Source organism: Choristoneura fumiferana, chromosome 13 (assembly GCF_025370935.1).
Source record: "Choristoneura fumiferana chromosome 13, NRCan_CFum_1, whole genome shotgun sequence".
Taxonomy (NCBI): Eukaryota; Metazoa; Arthropoda; class Insecta; order Lepidoptera; family Tortricidae; genus Choristoneura; species Choristoneura fumiferana.
The window spans coordinates 19,347,680-19,365,862 of record NC_133484.1 but is presented as its reverse complement, the minus strand read 5'-3'; the positions used below and the strand labels follow the sequence as shown (position 1 = coordinate 19,365,862).

At 39.4% G+C, this 18,183-nt stretch overlaps 1 protein-coding gene across 1 annotated transcript in view; it reads left to right on the top strand.

The window, feature by feature from the left end:
• The window catches only part of Cad87A (cadherin 87A), a 48,525-nt gene that overhangs the window by 18,054 nt on the left and 12,288 nt on the right, over positions 1–18,183 (top strand). Inside the window, exons 3-16 of the mRNA XM_074096659.1 lie at positions 3,829–3,947; positions 4,836–4,922; positions 5,442–5,558; positions 6,623–6,748; positions 6,885–7,019; positions 8,936–9,128; positions 9,940–10,052; positions 10,494–10,691; positions 11,457–11,609; positions 12,580–12,767; positions 13,070–13,232; positions 13,765–13,914; positions 15,577–15,738; positions 17,309–17,432. Coding sequence (XP_073952760.1) covers positions 3,829–3,947; positions 4,836–4,922; positions 5,442–5,558; positions 6,623–6,748; positions 6,885–7,019; positions 8,936–9,128; positions 9,940–10,052; positions 10,494–10,691; positions 11,457–11,609; positions 12,580–12,767; positions 13,070–13,232; positions 13,765–13,914; positions 15,577–15,738; positions 17,309–17,432 — 2,028 coding nt within the window. The remainder of the gene's footprint in view (positions 1–3,828; positions 3,948–4,835; positions 4,923–5,441; positions 5,559–6,622; positions 6,749–6,884; positions 7,020–8,935; positions 9,129–9,939; positions 10,053–10,493; positions 10,692–11,456; positions 11,610–12,579; positions 12,768–13,069; positions 13,233–13,764; positions 13,915–15,576; positions 15,739–17,308; positions 17,433–18,183) is intronic.

The following is an 18,183-nucleotide window of genomic DNA, read 5'->3' as shown; positions in this document are numbered from 1 at the left end:
GGTTAGATGAAAAAAAAAATCACCCCCACTTAACGTCTATGGGAGAGTCTAAAAAAAAGTTTTTTGAATTTTTTATTGTACCATTTTGTCGGCATAGCTTACATATATATTCTTGCAAAATTACAGCTTTCTAGCATTGATAGTCTCTGAGCAAAGCTGCGGATGGACAAAAAGACAGACATCGCGATACTATAAGGGTTCCGTTTTTGCCATTTTGGCTACGGAACCCTAAAAATCACTGCCGTTGTGTCACTGGCACCGCAGTGCATTACGTCTGTGACACGTATACGTGTCACTGCCATAGAAGTGACTGCTGTGGGATATGCGTAGGCGCAGCTTAGTGGATCGTTGCCGGGGCCGAACGTGTTAATGAAAAAGTCTATTCATATAAGCACACGGCCTTTTTTGGGTTCCGGAGCCAAAATGGCAAAAACGGAACCCTTATAGTTTCGCCATGTCTGTCTGTCCGTCCGTCCGATATAAACGTAAACTATGCCGACAAAATGGCACAATAAAAAAAATTTTTTAGGGTACCTCCCTACGTAAAGTGCGGGTGTTTTTTTTTTCTCTTCCAACCCTATAGTGTGGGGTATCGTTGGATAGGCCTTTTAAGACCATTAGGGGTTTACTAAGACGATAGATGTCCACTGCTGGACATAGGCACAGCAGGGCTACTACGAAACTCGAAACTCGAAGTTCGTATCGTACCGTCCCTCTTGCTCTCGTATTAAATAGTATAAGTGTCAGAGGGACCGCACGACACGAACTTTGAGTTTCGAGTTTCGTTGTAGCCCTGCAGGCTTCCCCCAAAGAACGCTACTGATATCTGATCATTTCCGCGCGCATCTTACTGTGAAATTTACCATTTCGAGCGGGGTTTTGCGTAGGTATCTGAAAAAACACTATCTACTAAGTAGGCTCTATATAAAATACTAGCTTTTGCCCGCAGCTTCGTCCGCGTGTAATTCGGTTATCGCGCGCTGTTCCCTTGGGAACTGTGCATTTTTTCGGGATAAAAGTAGCCTATGTCACTCTCTGGCCCATAAACTATCTCTATGCCAAAAATCACGTCGATCCGTTGCTCCGTTTTGACGTGAAAGACAGACAAACATAAAAACACACACACTCTCATATTTATAATATTAGTTTGGATAGCAATGCTGCTCTTTAACATTTTTAGTATAAAAAGCCCGCAGTAAAAGAATATCTTAATTCAATCTAAATCTGCCTCTGCGAATGTGTAATTTATTCAGTTGGTTAGTATCACAGATGATACACAATAATACAGATGGTACAAAATACTGTGTTGCTCTACATGCAACAGCTACAATATCAAATAATCTAAGTATCAATATTGAAGTTAGTTACATAGTCTAAACAACTTTTCAAAGTGTTAATGTTATATCAACACACATGGTTATCAAAATATTAGATGGATATTATGCCAGTTATTATCAACAACCGGAAGCTTTATCGATGGTAACAGTAGTAGAACAATCGGTAACGTATCTCTATCTATCTATTGTAGTCATTAGTAAAAAAACATAAAGTACCTATCCACTGAAATTTGACATAGGAGTAGCGGATGCTGCCAAACAACGGCTAAATAACCGAACAACTTGGATTTGAAAGTTTTTCCATGGATACTGTATTTTATTGGTCGCTCCGGAATTTATGGCATCTTGGAAAGACGCAAGCTTTCCTGTGTATACATACACTTACAATTTACAAGTACATCTCTATTCCGCACCATGCGATAGAGTTTTTTAAGACTGTGTTTTGGTCTAGCGAGCCGGAGCTATATAAACAAAACACAAGACAAGCAAGAAAAAAATAATTCGTTTGTTAATTAAAAGAGATAGACTGCCCGAGTTATTATACCTTAGTAATATTATAAATACGTTTGTTTGTTTGTTTGTTTGTGCCGCTTTTACGCCTGAAATGAACTACCCGAGCCGATTGCCACAAATGTTTGTACCATCAGCCAAATAAGTGGTCTATCAATTTTCAATCCTATCAAATAAATATGTCGCTAAAGTCGAACTTTCAAGTTGACAGACACGTCTATTGGCATTATTGATTTATGACATGCAAACGATTATCAACTTTAGGGTGGTAGACCACATATTTGGCTGATGGTACATCATAAATTGGAAGACCAGTATAATGATATTTTTTCTCCCGATTAAATAGTTGTTCCCAAGAGAGCGTACCTAATACACGAATTCGTCGCAGACAAATCCGCGGTCAACAGCTAGTACTTTAATAAGAAGATTAATGATACGCTCAGTAAATTTTCAAACAACTGGGTTTATTTAACTTGCTCGCGATAATTGGTACGAAAACATGAGAACAACGCATGAGTTGTACCGCGGAACTTTCTCCGAAGATGCGGCTGACCGCAGGTTGCTCGACGCTCGTCAACAAAAAACAAGCCAATGTCCATAATCTAAACGCTAAATCTTCGAAAATATCTATACACATAAATATTGACTAAATTCATACTAAGTAAGTAGGACTTTGTCCCTGGTTTATAGCTAAGCCCGAGCTTGTGAAGATTCCCAGTAATCCCAGAGGGAATTGTGATGCTTGACCGCACGAGCAGGTTATTAACAAACAAATCAAATCGTTTATTGGAAAGAAATGAGAGGTAGCAAAGATTATTGTTAAACATAAAAAATCACGGCCCATAGATGTACAATATAGTGGGTGGCACAATAAAAACAACTTATATTACTCTTAGTAGGTACAGTCAACGAAAAAGAAACTATAAACATCGGTGCGTGGATATTGGAATATCGTTATCTGACAAGCAACCTTGACATTCATTTCTCTTTGTCGGTCACTTTGCTAGAACAGACAAGAATTACATTTTGCTGCAACAATTTTGTACCTACATTTTATTTTTAATGGGGTATTGAATTTGAAGGGATGAAGGCTCGTTGCACAATGCTTCTCTATGTTCTTCTATCTTCGGCAGTCTTTAGTTCTACCTTTATGAACCACCGTGATTTTAGACAGGTTGTTTAATATAGTGAATTCAGTTGGATGCATAAAATTGTATTTTCATCGGGTTTTATATTATCACAGTTCATAAACTTTAATTTTGCAATAAAGTTACATAACGTACCTACTGCTAACCGCTTATGTTCTGCTCAATAAGTTTGGATATCAAATGAAAAACTGTAGCCAAATTGCTGGTTACAGAGCGTTTTAAAAAGAGTTTAAGGTGAACCGTTTTCTATAGTTACCTTGTCTTTGGGTAGTTTACTTATATTACTAGCAAATTGGCAGCTTTCCCTTTTATTGTATTATCTATTGTTAATCATTATGATAATATCATTCTCTGTTTTTTTTCTTAGATTAAGTTTTTATAATAGTCATAAAAAGTAAAATACAATATTATATCCTTATTATTATTATAATCATTATTTACAATGACTACAGTCAAATAAGCTTGCCTAATTTAAAATAATATTTTACAATTAGATCTTGTCCATATTTTTTTTTTTGACTATGACTTACTTTTACTTAATAAGGCTCTATATTTTCTAGATCTAAATGGAGCCGAGAATAGATAGATTTTGCTGAAGTTATCTATGATGTAAAGGATGGATTAGCAATCGATTATTGATTGAAGTCTGATGACAACCATATACCTCATTAGTTCCATATGACAATTTGTTCCTAAACTTTAATATGATTTTTAAGTGAAACCCATTTTTAATCTACCTCAATCTTCAATCTGCCACGAAGATTGCATCGCGAGAAATTGGCAGAATTAAATTATTATTCGTAGATTACGATACTATTTTTGTTTGTTTTCAGGTTCTGCCAATACGCTGCCAGCCTTCACTCAGGATATGAACAACCTCCCTTTATCGGAGAGCACGCCTGTTGGAGACGTAGTCTACACACTGAAGGGAGCAGATCCGAGCGGGAGATCGGTAATGTTATTTTATACCTATATCAGTGGTGTGGCGCCGTAGCAACTTGATTCCCACCGGGTTGTCAAATTATTTGACAAGCTTTTATTTAGTTTTACCTGTCCCGTTATCTGTAGTCAAATCTTGCAAGTTAAATTCGACCAACTTCCAGTAGTCGTATTGTCTTGAAATTTGCCATACTTTTGTAAATTGTGTGATTGCGTGACAGTACAATAATGTGGTAGTGACATCCTGGTAGTCCGGCCAGGATCGTCTCCGCAGGACGGAACTCTTCAACGGTTAATGGCATCGTCTTGAAATTTGGTGTGCAAATGTAGTTTGAGTGACATTGCAAGAACAGTCAACCAAAAGTACCTACAGTCAGCAAAAAAAGCTTGTATTAAAAATGGAATTTTTATTAAAAACTTATTTTACGTTTATGACGACAAGTGCGGCAAAGATTTCGTACATTACCTGCAACATTTTAAATATTTTTACGCCACGCCACTGATACCTCTGAAAGAGGCCATGATTAACTAACAGAGAACACAGCCGACATTAAGCAAGAGACTTAAAAGGCGTATTCCTTGAAGGTCATAAAGATGCACTGAGACTATCATGTTTATCCCATGATAATGGGTTAGTCAATATTTTATTTTTTCACGGGAACGAAAGCCTGTTTAGTATCGAAATTGAATATCCGAAGTTATAACAGATCAAAAATGCCGCGTAAATTCCAGGCTCTGCTCGTAAGGCCCAACGTGCTATTCATAGGACTATTTCGAAGTGACATAGACTCACTTAAGTCATTATAAAGTTCAAAATTCAAAGAACGAAATTTGATGTGTGTTTGAGGTTATGTGCCCTAATGTTTATATAATTGTTAAATAAATAATTGTTACTTTGCAGGTTAAATACGGCCTAGTCGGCACTGACAAGTTTTCAGTGGACCCTGTCAGTGGTGCCGTCACTCTAGTCCAACCTTTAGATAGAGAGGTAAATAAACAATAATCTACATCTAATTTATCAGCTGGATTAATCGCTTCAGTAGTCCTTGATGATGGAGAATTGCTTCGGCTATAATTCCAAGTCAGTCAATTTATTATATATCAGATGGTTATGAATTAAGAACGTCTAAAATCTACCACCGATATTGTTTGCTAAGAGTATTGGGGGTCAGACCCCAGTTTTTAATCGACACTGCCCTAGATGGTGATCAAATCACTGTCATCCAATGATATTCTTTCACTAAATAATTCCCTATTTTTTATTTACCTAGTGTAACTGTATTTTTTTTAATAAATTAGTTACTATTTTAAAATCACAAGTAAACTTTTTAATCGAGTTCGTACGCAAAAAATACTGGCCGCCAACGATTACTTCAAAAAATAAAATGTCTTTTGCCGACGCTCATTTGTTTTTTGCCGGCGTTGCGCTAAGCTAGTGTTACGCAAAAGAAAGTTTTCCCGCTAAAAAAGTTGCGGTTTTCTTATTTAAATGTGATTTAATTTTCAGATAAATGATACAATTAAATTTCTCGTCTTCATAAGAAACGAGGATAATGAGGGCCAAAGCGAACCTGTAACTGTCATAGTATGGGATGAGAACGACAATCCGCCTACTTTCAAAAACGTACGTAAAACCATATTTTTATATATTTGTATTGTATTGTAAAGCTATAGAGTACCCCACTGCTGGGCAAATGTCTTCCCTTGTTTTCCACCGCTTTGTTTTTATAAAGAGCGTGCAGGAGTGCCAATCGAGTTTGTAAATATGCATCTACTAAAGTCCCATGTCCTTTACAATTCTGCCTTGAAAACCATTATAAAATGTGTGTGTATTGTTCTTTTTTTTTCTAATTTATGTAATTTTGATTGTGTGTGTTTGCAGTAACAAATAAACGTTTTATCTATCAAAATAAATGGTCGTATTTTAATATAGGTTGTATGTAATTGAAATAAGATAGGTAATACAAACAGGAAAAAAAACATTTTATCTACAAAGTTGGTCTCCAATGTAAAATTAATCATTTTTGTCTTATATCAAGTTCTACTTATCACAATTATTGCTCACTTCTCGCAAATTTTCTTTTAATTGCGTATGAGTGGCTGTTTATTAATTAGAGCTCAATCAATTTCACAAGTCTTCTAAGAACTCTTTTATTTAGAAATACACTACGATATCAACTTACATCATCTTAGTGATTAAATCATCAGCTTCAAAAGTATCCAAGTATTGATGTAAATAAAGCAAACATAATTGGTTATCCATCTCAGCAAAGGTACGTACATAGATCTATGCTAAAACTAAACAAAATAATAAAATTGCATCGCCGTATGTTTGGACTTGATTATTCATTACATCATCCTAAGCAATGTTTTTATAATGAATCATAGAATTTTCAACCACAAACTACTTAAATCAGAATTATTTTAATTCGATAACAATTAATGTAATCGGATATGAATCGGATGAAAATAATTTTATAAAGCCGTGTTGTGTTCAAGTTTTTTTTTTAATAGGCGACATTTATAGAATAGGCAGTGTTACAAATTTAATGACAATTCTGAAAAATAAAACACTATCTCAAAATTAATGATTAGGCCTAAAGGCGTAGAAACCGGAACGGAACATTCAGAATTGTAATTTCATGGGAGTCGATGTTAGGTATTTTCAACAGAAATTTTATTTTACAGAGTCCCTATGAAGTTGACGTACCTGAAGATGAGGAGATTGGCAAAACTATTTTGGGAAAAATCGTGGTAGAAGATAAAGACTCTGTTGGTGATAATTTGGAAGTCGGATGTGTGCCGCTCGAACAAGTAAGTAAATTCGAACTAAAAGTTAATTTGCTGGCGGACTTGCTTGATCAAAAGTTATTTATTGTATGTATAACTCTGAGTTAACTGCTTAATCATTTAGGTAATAATAACTTTAATGTTAATTTCCTATCGCCAGTGGCCAGAAGCTTGCGAACTTTTCGATGTGGTGACCCTCCAGTCTTCAGCCAACTCGTACACGGGAGCTTTGGTGCTGAAGAAGCGTCTGAATTACAATGAGAAGCAGTTCTACCAGTTCCAGCTGTCTGCTTCGGTAAGATCCTTATCCGTATCCTTGTAGTGAGACAATGATGGCCGTTGGGGCCGGAAAGTTCTCAAATGGGGACCGCGGACCAGCGCAGCGTAGGACTTACCATCGGGATGGACGTATGACCTGGTTAAAGCCGCAGGTTCTCGGTGGACATCATGATGTCTGGCCGGCTGATATGATGATGATAATGATGATGAGTTAATCCTTATAAATGATATCGTCAAAAACGTTTTTGACTGTATAAAACCCCGACACAAGAAACGCCAGCAAAAATATAAAAAAAAACCCCGAAAGAAAACCGCTGACAAAAAAACGACAACTAAAAAGTAAAAAATAATTATGCACTACCTAGCTGTTGGCAGCGACTTCATCTGCGAAGAATTCGTTTATCACTATCCCGCGGGGACTATGCAGATTTCCCGCCAAATTAGCCTAATTTAGCATAAGTACCTAGTAATATTTTTTTTTTATCTAAGCGTAGTCAGTGTCGGGGGACCGCTAAGGTTAGATAATACAGCTCATCCTGTTGCCACCATTGCATTGTACGTAGAATCAAATACTGATCAAAACGAATCCAAACACGACATATTATGTGCTATTATTTTTTAAAGAGTATACCTAATGTTCTGTATGTCCTGGCTGCAGCATCAGGCCGAGAATTCCATAATCTTGGATAGTTATAAAGCGTACATGGGTGTTTCAAATTTTAGGCCCCACATATGATTGAAATTAAAGTAAATACCCATTACGCGTCTAAGATTCCTACCGCAGCGAACAAAAGAGCTGATGATGTGGAAACGGCTGAACTGATTTTGATAAAACATGGCTAAGAACCATCGCTAGAAAACCTGCTTTCAAATGAAAAAACCGCATTCAAATCGGTCCACCCGTTTAAGAGCTACGGTGCCACAGACAGACACACAGAGCGGTCAAACTTATAACACCCCTCTTTTTTGCGTCGGGGGTTAATAAAAGAAGACATCACAAATTAGTTGTTGGAACAATCTATAACAACTCTACATTTTTATTCTATGTGCCCTAGCTCTAGTAGCCGCCTCAATAATACACTACGAGTATCACATAGTATGACAGCTATTGTAATTTTCACGTATGTTATTATTACTTTAAAAAACTGCCTCATAATAATAAGTCTGCAGAAAGACCGCCTATTTTATAAACACCCGCAGGCAGTCATAATAACTTTCGTTCACACAATCGGTTAAAATAAACTTCTGACGAGACTTATAAACTTAAGCCTTTAATGACTGATTTTTCCAAAACATTGATACCTAATGAAATATAATGTTACTGTGTATTTTATACAAAAAAAATATATATTTATGCAACAGGAAACGAGCAAGTTGCCCGTCGCTTCTCTGAGAATTCATAACATCAAAGGAAATGCTCATAATTACCATAAGATAACTGCTGATGGGCTTAGTGGCGGCGATTTCCATAGTTATCATATTATCCCTTAACCATTCATATAATAAACTGGCCTTTACACGCAGTTTTGTGGGTTTCTTTGCTCACCCGCGACCTTATGATAGCTAAGGCTGGTTTTAGTGTCACGCGTACCGTCAGTACGGATCGCTCCGCACAGGCTGATCTATATGAGCTTCCTGGGAGCGTTTTAGAGTAATACGGAGGGGTCCGTACGGACGACCGTCCGCGCGGATAGGAAACTCATATAAAAAGCCTGTGCGGAGTATCATTCAAGCGTAGCGTGCGTAGCGTGGCGTGGTAGTGTCAGTTGAGTGTGGTGATAGATGGGTTTGTGTGATTTGTGTGTGTTCTTACAGATGGAGGAACTGCATTAACACGCATATTTTGCATAAACTTAGCTATCATAAGGTCGCGGGTGAGCAAAGAAATTCTTTTTGTTCATTACTTACATAGTATATAAAAAATCCTTTCAGGATGGTGCGCTAACTTCATCAGCCCACGTGGAGGTCAAAGTCGTGGACGTTCAGAACTCGCCTCCTGTGTTCAGCGGGGCTCTGAGCGGGGCCCTGGCAGAAGACGCTCCTGTGGGGACCCTGGCGTTGGTGGTGAAGGCCCGCGACGCCGACCGGGCTCAGCCTAGGGAGGTGTTCTTGGAATTGCTTACCAGTAAGATAAAAGTTGTATTCTGCTTTATAATGATTCTGTTTTATAATGTGCAGCAAACGCATAATGACGCGTAGCTGATAGTCTTACTACAGTTTATTACTTGCGGAACTGTTTGCTGCGCACGGTGCGGCCGCTTGTAGACGTTCGTTGTTATCATTTGACAACGGACCTTTTTTTTTTTGCCGGATTTGCGGTCTTGTATGGCTAACTATGAATGTGTGTACATGCACCGGACACTTGTCCGGCGACGAAGCCAATACAACACCGCAAAAAAGTTGTCCGGTGAAAACAACAAATGTCTACAAGCAGCCTGAAACTTTGGAATCAGCATGCACCCGCCAGTAATAACCTAACTTAACCGGTATAACTGACTGCCAATATTCAGTAATGGAGTGGCACTTGAAGATGAAGAGAACCGGTACAACTTGGGGATCTGCAAAAAACAAGCCTACTCTTTTCTCATACGGCCGGCAACGCTCCCGTAATTCAAATTATGTGTGTTCATAGGCGACGATGATTTCTTTCCATCAATCAGGTGACCCGCCTGCTCGTTTATCTTCTATTATTATAGAGAAAAATAAAGAAGAAAAAAGAAAAGAAGGAGTCGACACCATTTTGTGTGACTTGTGACTCGATATTTATGGTGTTCTATATTTTGAAAATGCTACGAATCATAAATGGTTGCAGTTTATCCTAAGATAGATGCGTATAGGGTTGAGTTGACCAACAATTAGTAGACCTAAATAGTTAATCAATTTAATTTTCCTGGTTTTTAGTTGATGCTAATTTCATGTTATTTACCTACTTTCAGATCCGTTAGATTATTTTCTTCTGGACAGCGCGACGGGGGAACTCAGAACTGCCAAGCCATTAGATAGAGAGGCGTTAGCTGATCCTTCATCACCCTTAAATCTTACAATCCGAGTGAGTATCAACGAGACATTTCAATTTAGGCCTTTTATATGGGCTCAGAGTTCCTTAGCGAACTATGGAGAGGTCTATGGTCGGGGTTTCTCCATGGGATCGAATAAGAAATGAGGAAATAAGGTGACCCAGGGCTATTGTAGCTGGGGGGATATTGATCCTGAGCCGTCTGACGCCAAAAGACTGTCTTCACACAACACACATGAACATGGCGAACATGGCGTCGTAAGAACGCCAGCAGACGGCTCACATACAATATCCCCCCCAGCTACAATAACCCCAGGTCACCTTACGTAGAACACCGAGGGCCATTGATAGCCAAGCAAATTAGCTTGTTGAAGTGGCAATAATTAGGCCTCTCACTCTTTCAAAAAGTGTTAGCTAGGAGAAAATCTATAATCACACACCTAGCCAGTATTTAACGTAATTTCTCTTGTACAGGCCAGTGAAATAGTAAACGGTTCTCCGTTAGTTTCGCCTCTAACATCTTCCGTCGCCATGGCAACGGTGACGATACGCGATGTGAACGACGAGCCGCCTCGCTTCAACCGCCCGGAGTACAGAGTGGAGGTGCCAGAGAGTCTACCTGTGGGCACTCCATTGCCTAACTTGGACATGGTCGTAACGGATACTGATGTGGTGAGTACTATAGGTAGTCTGTTGTCTGGCAACAGGGATGATACGCGACGAAAAGAAGTGCCAATGAATCTACCTGTGGACACTCCGCTGCCTAACTTGGACATGGTTGTAACGGACACTGATGTGGTAAGTAAGTACTGTAGTACTATAGCTAGTCTGTTGTCATGGCAACGGGATGATAAAAGATGTGAACGACGAGCCGCCTCGTTTCAACCGCCCGGAGTACAGAGTGGAGGCGCCAGACAGTCTACCTGTGGGCACTCCACTGCCTAACTTGGACATGGTCGTAACAGATACTGATGTGGTGAGTATAGCTGATATGTTATCATGGCAACAAGGATGATACGTGGCATGAACAATGAACTGCCTCTCTTCAACCGCGTAGAGTACAGAGACGAAGTACCAAAGAATCTACCTTTGGGCATACAGCAGGTCGTCGTTACAGATACTGACGTGAAAAAGATTCAGTCAGTGCCACAATTTGTGTAACATGACTTTATATAAATATGACGTACAACATTACCATTTTGAAGAGTAGGTATCCTTGATATTGCTGTAACCAAGAAATACTTTACAATAAATATAATAGACTAGACAATATAGCGACGATATATGTTAACCAATAAAATATATACAGTCGAATATAAATCTCCTCCTTTTTTTCCAAAATCAGACCAGAAAGAAAAAGCACTGCACATATGTCAGCTATCGAAAGTAGGTACTTCTCGCATGTTTGCTAATCTGTACCCATTGCTTCGTTCCCAGGGTCTTAACTCCGTGTTCTCCCTCCGTATGTCAGGCGAGATGGGTGCTTTCATCGTGGAACCTGCCACGGCCACCGGCAGCGCGTCTGTCACTCTGCGGTTGAACTCCAGCTTGGACTACGAGGATCCTAACCAAAGGAAGTTCATCTTAGAGGTGAGGACACAGAGGCCGTATTGCCTAACGTTTCTGGCTGGTTTCGCATACAAAAACTGTCATTTGATTGCGATCACGAGCGTCAGAAACGTTAGGCCTCTGGTCTACAGAACTCATGAATACATTAAGTATTATTTAGTATTATTGTAAGGTATTTATTGTATGGGCCAAGTTGCCCAAAATAAATGAATTTATTTATTTATTTATTATTTATTAATATCAAATACTCGCTGCTGAAGGTGCCATAAGTCAATAATGATTCATTGATAACCGACAAGCAATTATTATTAGTCGAGATTGAGTCCCGGTAGATACTTAGTTATAAGTATTCGAGAGAAATTGATAATAGCGAGCGCTGGCGCGTAATATTTCTGTACTTATTAATAAATAAATAAATAAATATCATGGGACACTTGACACCAATTGAACTAGTCCCAAACTAAGCAAAGCTTGTACTATGGATACTAGGCAACGGATAAACATACTTATATAGATAAATAAATACTTAAATACATATTAAACACCCAAGACCCGAGAACAAACATTCGTATTATTCATACAAATATCTGCCCCGGCCGGGAATCGAACCCGGGACCTCAAGCTTCGTAGTCAGGTTCTCTAACCACTTGGCCATCCGGTATTATTTGCTTTATCAATAGATCAAGTATAATATTAAATACAAAAATATTAATAAAAGGCAATAAAAGCCTTGCATACTCTCTTCGTTTGACATAAGTAAAATTATGAACATTTATTTGTATAATCAAGTCCGTGCTGTGCCCGGTTTTAGAATAGGACGGGCCCATTTCTTCCCAGGGCTGTTGTAATAGATGACTAAGGGACCTAATGTGAGAGTGGGCAGGAGCAGCCTCTATTGCCAACTACGAGCTCCAGACTGCAGTTCTGCAGTGTCAAATGCTAGGGGAAACCATTATACATATTTAGTGTCAATTATGGTCTACCTTTTCAGGTGATCGCAGAAGAACTCCACACATCCCCCCACCTGTCATCAAAGGCCAGTGTCATCGTGACAGTGACAGATGTCAACGACAATGCCCCTGTGTTTGCTGATGACGTTTACTCCACCAGTGTACCGGAGAACGCTCCCGGAGGCACCAGGGTCGCTGCTGTGAAGGCAACTGATAGGGATTCTGGCAGGTAAGGGGATGCTAAAATGTGATTCTGTATTCATTATCTCCAGATTGCATACATCCCACCCACTGCACAACATCCTGTTAAAGTCATAACATCCTGGAGAGATTTCAGTGTTAGTAAACAGGTGTTTTAGGTAAAGTCCGTTTGACAACTTTGAGACCTGCATCACGTTCGTGATTGGTTACATAACTAAAGGGGCCAATCACAAGCAACGCTGTAACATCGAACTGAATAGACGATACTAACGCCATCTAGCGATGTTTCGCCTGTCAACAAACCTTCATTCGATAATCTACTCATTTCAGGTATGGAACAGAAGGCATAGTGTATCAGCTGTCTGGTAACGGGGCAGAGCTCTTCAGGGTTGACAACCGCAGCGGAGCGATCACCGTCGCGCCGTGTGACACCCCTGGAATGGCGCCTTGCCTCGATTATGAAACCAGGAAGGATTACTTTTTGCAATACAAGGTACTAACAACAAACACACAATTTACAACAGACATCAAACAAACTTGTTAGAAGGTTATAAGGAGATTCTATTTAGTACTTGGGCGAGTTTTTTCCTTTTTGGTAAAGTTTTTTTTTTTGGAGAAGATTACAAGAGTAATAAGAGTAAATAATTAGGAAGGTCCCACCCTTAAAATTTATTTTTATTTTTATTACCTACTTACCTTGGCTCCTATAACGCCGCCTATTTAACACCTTTCGATGGCAACTTATTCTTACACAAAGAGTATCCTCCTACTTTACACTCGATGTAGATTGGTGTTGTCAAATAATATGTAGTGTATTACAGACTCTAACCCCCTTATGCATAAAACTTAACAAGCATATGTTAACTAACAAATGCTTTGTCCCTTTCTAACAAATACAAATGTCGAAGTGACAGATAAGGACAAACGAATTTTAGCGGCATTTTAACTAAAATAGGTTTGATTGTCGTTTATGAATAAGGGGGTAACACTTTATGCTCCCTACTAACTTTACTCATTTTCCTCAGGCAATTGATGACGATGGTTCCGGGCAAATGACTGTGGTCTCTCTCCAGATATCTCTTCTCGACTCCAACGACAACCCACCGGTGTTCACCACCAACGTATACAAAGCTTCGATTGATGAAGATGCTGACAAATTCGAACCAGAGTTACAGGTATACAATGCAGCAATTTTGGAATGAAAACTAATGAGACACAGACATAATGAGTCATTTATTAGTAGTCGAGGTATGCCCGATATGTTTCGAACCAATATGTGGCTCCTAGTCGAGAACAGAAAGCCTCTGCTACTACTCTGGATAAAAAGTCCTTGTTTACTCTGAGTTGTCTAACTTTCAATCAATCATTATCAACTTTTGCCTGTCGCAGGCTGCTAGATTTGTATACGGATTTTTAGATAAGCGAGTAGACAGATTTGTGGTAGACATTTGTTTGAGTTCTGTGTAAAAGAATCCTTGCGCAGGTTTGCCACTCAGTGGCAGGGGATCCGGTGGTATGGTTTGGAGGGCATGTCATGTCCCTCTTGGCACGAGTCGTTACTCATTTAAATCGTATGGCTGGTGTGGTGTTTTTATAGTTAAGGCCTTTGGGAACTGACATGTTCATTATCTTTTGATCAAAGTTCCATAATAAATAAAGATAAAAAAAACTTTTGCCTAATGAGGGTTTCTGTAACAGGCTAGATGGCGCTAGTAACGTAAGGCCCGTTTGACATCATTTACATTTTCAAGCATTTTTCGAGCTTTGCGGTGTAGGAAAACATCGTGAGGAAACCTGCACAAACCTGCGAAGCAATTCAATGGTGCGTGTGAAGTTCCCAATCCGCACTGGGCCCGCGTGGGAACTTATGGCCCAAGCCCTCTTGTTCTGAGAGGAGGCCTCTGCCCTGCAGTGGGACGTATATAGGCTGGAATGATGATGATGATGATGACATTTTCACCATTTTTGTGATTGTTTGAATAACTAGGGTGACACTATTCACCGGCACGGATAATACCGACATGGAAATACCGACCCGATATTTCGTGTACACGCCCATACAAACTGGTGTCAAACTGACATGAGTTTCTATGGGCGTGTAAACGAAATATCATGTCGGTATTTCCATGTCGGTATTGTACGTTCGGTAGATAGTGTCACCCGAATAACTAAATTAGCCAACCGTAAGCAAGTTATACGTCAAACGGACTATACGATACTAACGCCATCTAGCGATATTTCACATAACAAGAAATCCTCATTGATTGACTTTGACGTTACTTTGCTGAGTTCCATATCAATTCACACACACACACACACACACACAGTCAACACACACACACACACACACACACACACACACACACAACACACACACGAACACACGACCCCACACCACAACACACACACACACACACACACACCAATCAGACTCAACAGTTTCTTTGTGTATTCCTAAGTAAATTAATTCCTCTCTGTAATGGTACCTACTAGAGCGGTATTCTCTTAATACAAGTAACATGTTTACTTAAAAAGAGGCACCAGCACGGATACTGTTTTTATGTAATTTTTGTTACTGAATATATTTTTTTATTTTTAATTAACTACTTAATTTTTTTATACTTTGATTCTCCTCTACAAAAACCGCAAAAGCAAAGTAAAATAGTGTAGGTAGTTCATCAACTTTGTACTACGAAGTGCAAAATTCTTACTTCGTATCTTGCCGTCCCGCTGACGCTGATATTGTTTAATACGAGAGTGAGAGGGACGGTACGATAACTTCGAATTTCGTATTAGCCCTCCTGTTATGTTATGTATGTCGTTTTATTCCTACTAAGGTCCAAGCGCGAGACGTGGATTCATCATCTGAGATCCGCTACTCCATAATCGAGCCGGCCGTCCACCCGTTCTGGATGGACCCCATCAGTGGGAAGATCACCGTCCGGCGGGACGCCGGCGGCGTCGCTGCCAACGATAGTCTGATCGTACTCGCTGTTCTGGTGAGAAATTAGCACCTCTCTAACATAGAACATAGAAAGCATTGAATGCTGTGAAAACAAGTAGTAAATTTTACTGTGCGTATATTAATTTAGTGGATTACTAATGTATGGGCAAAAAACTTTTCCTAAAGTATCACATCCCAAAATATTTTACTCAAATTATCATTTGGCAAAAAATCATTTGTTCATAAATATTTTTTTGGCAAATTTTTGTTTCACAAATAATTACTTAGTCATGTTTCATATTACCAAGTATTATTTAGTCAAATGTATCGTTTGGCATAACGTACTCTTTCCAAAATATCGCATGACCACAATAACCTACTTTTCTGATAGCAGTTCGTTTCTGTGGAAGACGCAGTTCTAACCTAACTTAACCAACTTTTCTGGTAGCAGTTGGTTTCTGTGGTTGGTTCGTGTGCGAAGCGTCATTTTGAACAAACATTTTTTTGGAATATAATAATATAAAGAAAACGTTTGCTTAATAAACGTTTGTCGTAATAAAATTTGACAAAGTAAAATTATGGCACATGATAATTTGACCAAATAAATAAAATGCGACATGTACTCGTAAATATGCTAAAGATTCGTTTGGGAAATGAAACTACCGCGATAAGTTTTTTGGGAAGTGAAATTTGGCGAATAATATTTTGCCGAAACGGCAGTACACCTAATTTAGTTTGTGGTAGTACTTGTGGAAGAGATCGTTCTGAATCGATAAGCCTACTGCTTACCGTATGAATTTTCGCCTTGATCCCCGAATAGTTGAGGAACCTGAATCACGTGCCAGTATGAAACCCTTGTGCTAGGTCATGTTGATAACTTGCAGAGAAATCATAGCAAAATTGTTTATGAAAAGGACGTGGAGCCTTAGAGCGTTTTCACATTATCCGATCCGAGATCGGTATCGGACGACGATACGATATCGGGACAAGTAAAATGTATGAAATACTAGCCGTTTCCCGCGACTCTGTCCGCGTAGAATTCGGTTTTCACTGTCCCGCGGGATCTAATTGATTTTCCGGGATAAAAACTATCCTATGTCCTTCCCGGGGCGCAAACTATCTGTAATATAGAATTTCATCGAAATCGGTTCGGCGGTTTAGAAGTGATGGAGTAACAAATAAACAAACAGACTTACAAACTTTCGCATTTATTATACTAGTAGGATGTACCTGTCCTTCACATTGTCCGGCCCAATATCGGATATCGGAGCCGACACCGATATGTTGGCGGCACCATCGGACGCCCGTGGGCTGTCGGACGATAATGTTTGTATGTGTGCTATGCGTGTATGTAAATTGTCTCAGTGTTGCAGTTGTCTTTGTTGTTGTCTGTGTCGTGTGTGTGTGTGTGTCGCAGAACCCGATGCATGGCGGCTATTTTGAGCCGGCCGTATCGGAACGATTTTGTCGGAAATATGTGAATGTGAAATATCGATAGCGATATCGGATCGGATAATGTGAAAACGCTCTTATTATCCTTAGTTACACAATTGAACCATTCTTTAAGTACACTTAATGACTTTTTTTTCATTTTTATTGAATTACGTTTTACTTTTTTTTTATAGGCCACTGACGGCGTGCATAACGCCACTTGCAAGGTCGAGATCAACATCCGTGACGTCAACAACCACGCTCCGAGTTTTGACACTCAAAAGTACGATGCCGACATATCGGAAGACGCACCTCTAGGTTTGTATTCTTATTAGTTTAGTATCCCACTAATATTATGCAGGTGGTAGGACCTTGAGCAAGGTCCGCCCGGATTGCTACCACCATCTTGCTGGCTAATCCTGCCGTGAAGCAGCAGTGCTTGCACTGTTGTGTTTCGGCGTGGAGAGTAAGACAGCCGGTGAAACTGCACCACTGCACTGCTGCTGCTGCTGCGGTGCCAGTGCACTTGAGGTATCCCATCTTAGGCCTCTATCTAGGTTGGCAACGCAACTGCAATACCCCTGGTGTTGCAGATGTTTATGGGCGGTGGTGATCTCTTACCATCAGGAGACCCACTTGCTCGTTTGCCATCCAGTCGAATAAAAATAATAATATGTAAATGCGAAAATTTGTAAGTCTGTTTGTTTGTTACTTCATCGCGTCTTAACACTGAACCGATTTAGATGAAATTCGGTATATAGATAGTTTAAATCCCGAAGAAGGGCATAGGATAGTTTTTATCCTGGGAAATTGCATAGTTCCCGCGGGATAGCGGTAAACGAATTTTGGCGCGGATGTAGTCGCGGGTAACGGCTAGTCTTTTATATTTTTTGTGTGTCACTGCTTTTTCCTACTTGTCCCTGCTCTTTTTTCTTTTTTTTGCTATTTGAGTTCTTTTTTTGGGTACAGACAGACAGACATCAGCAGTTATGACACAATGTAACGCAATTCCAACTTAAAATGAGTATTGGCATCATGGTTTTAATCAATGTTTGAATTATGTATGTAT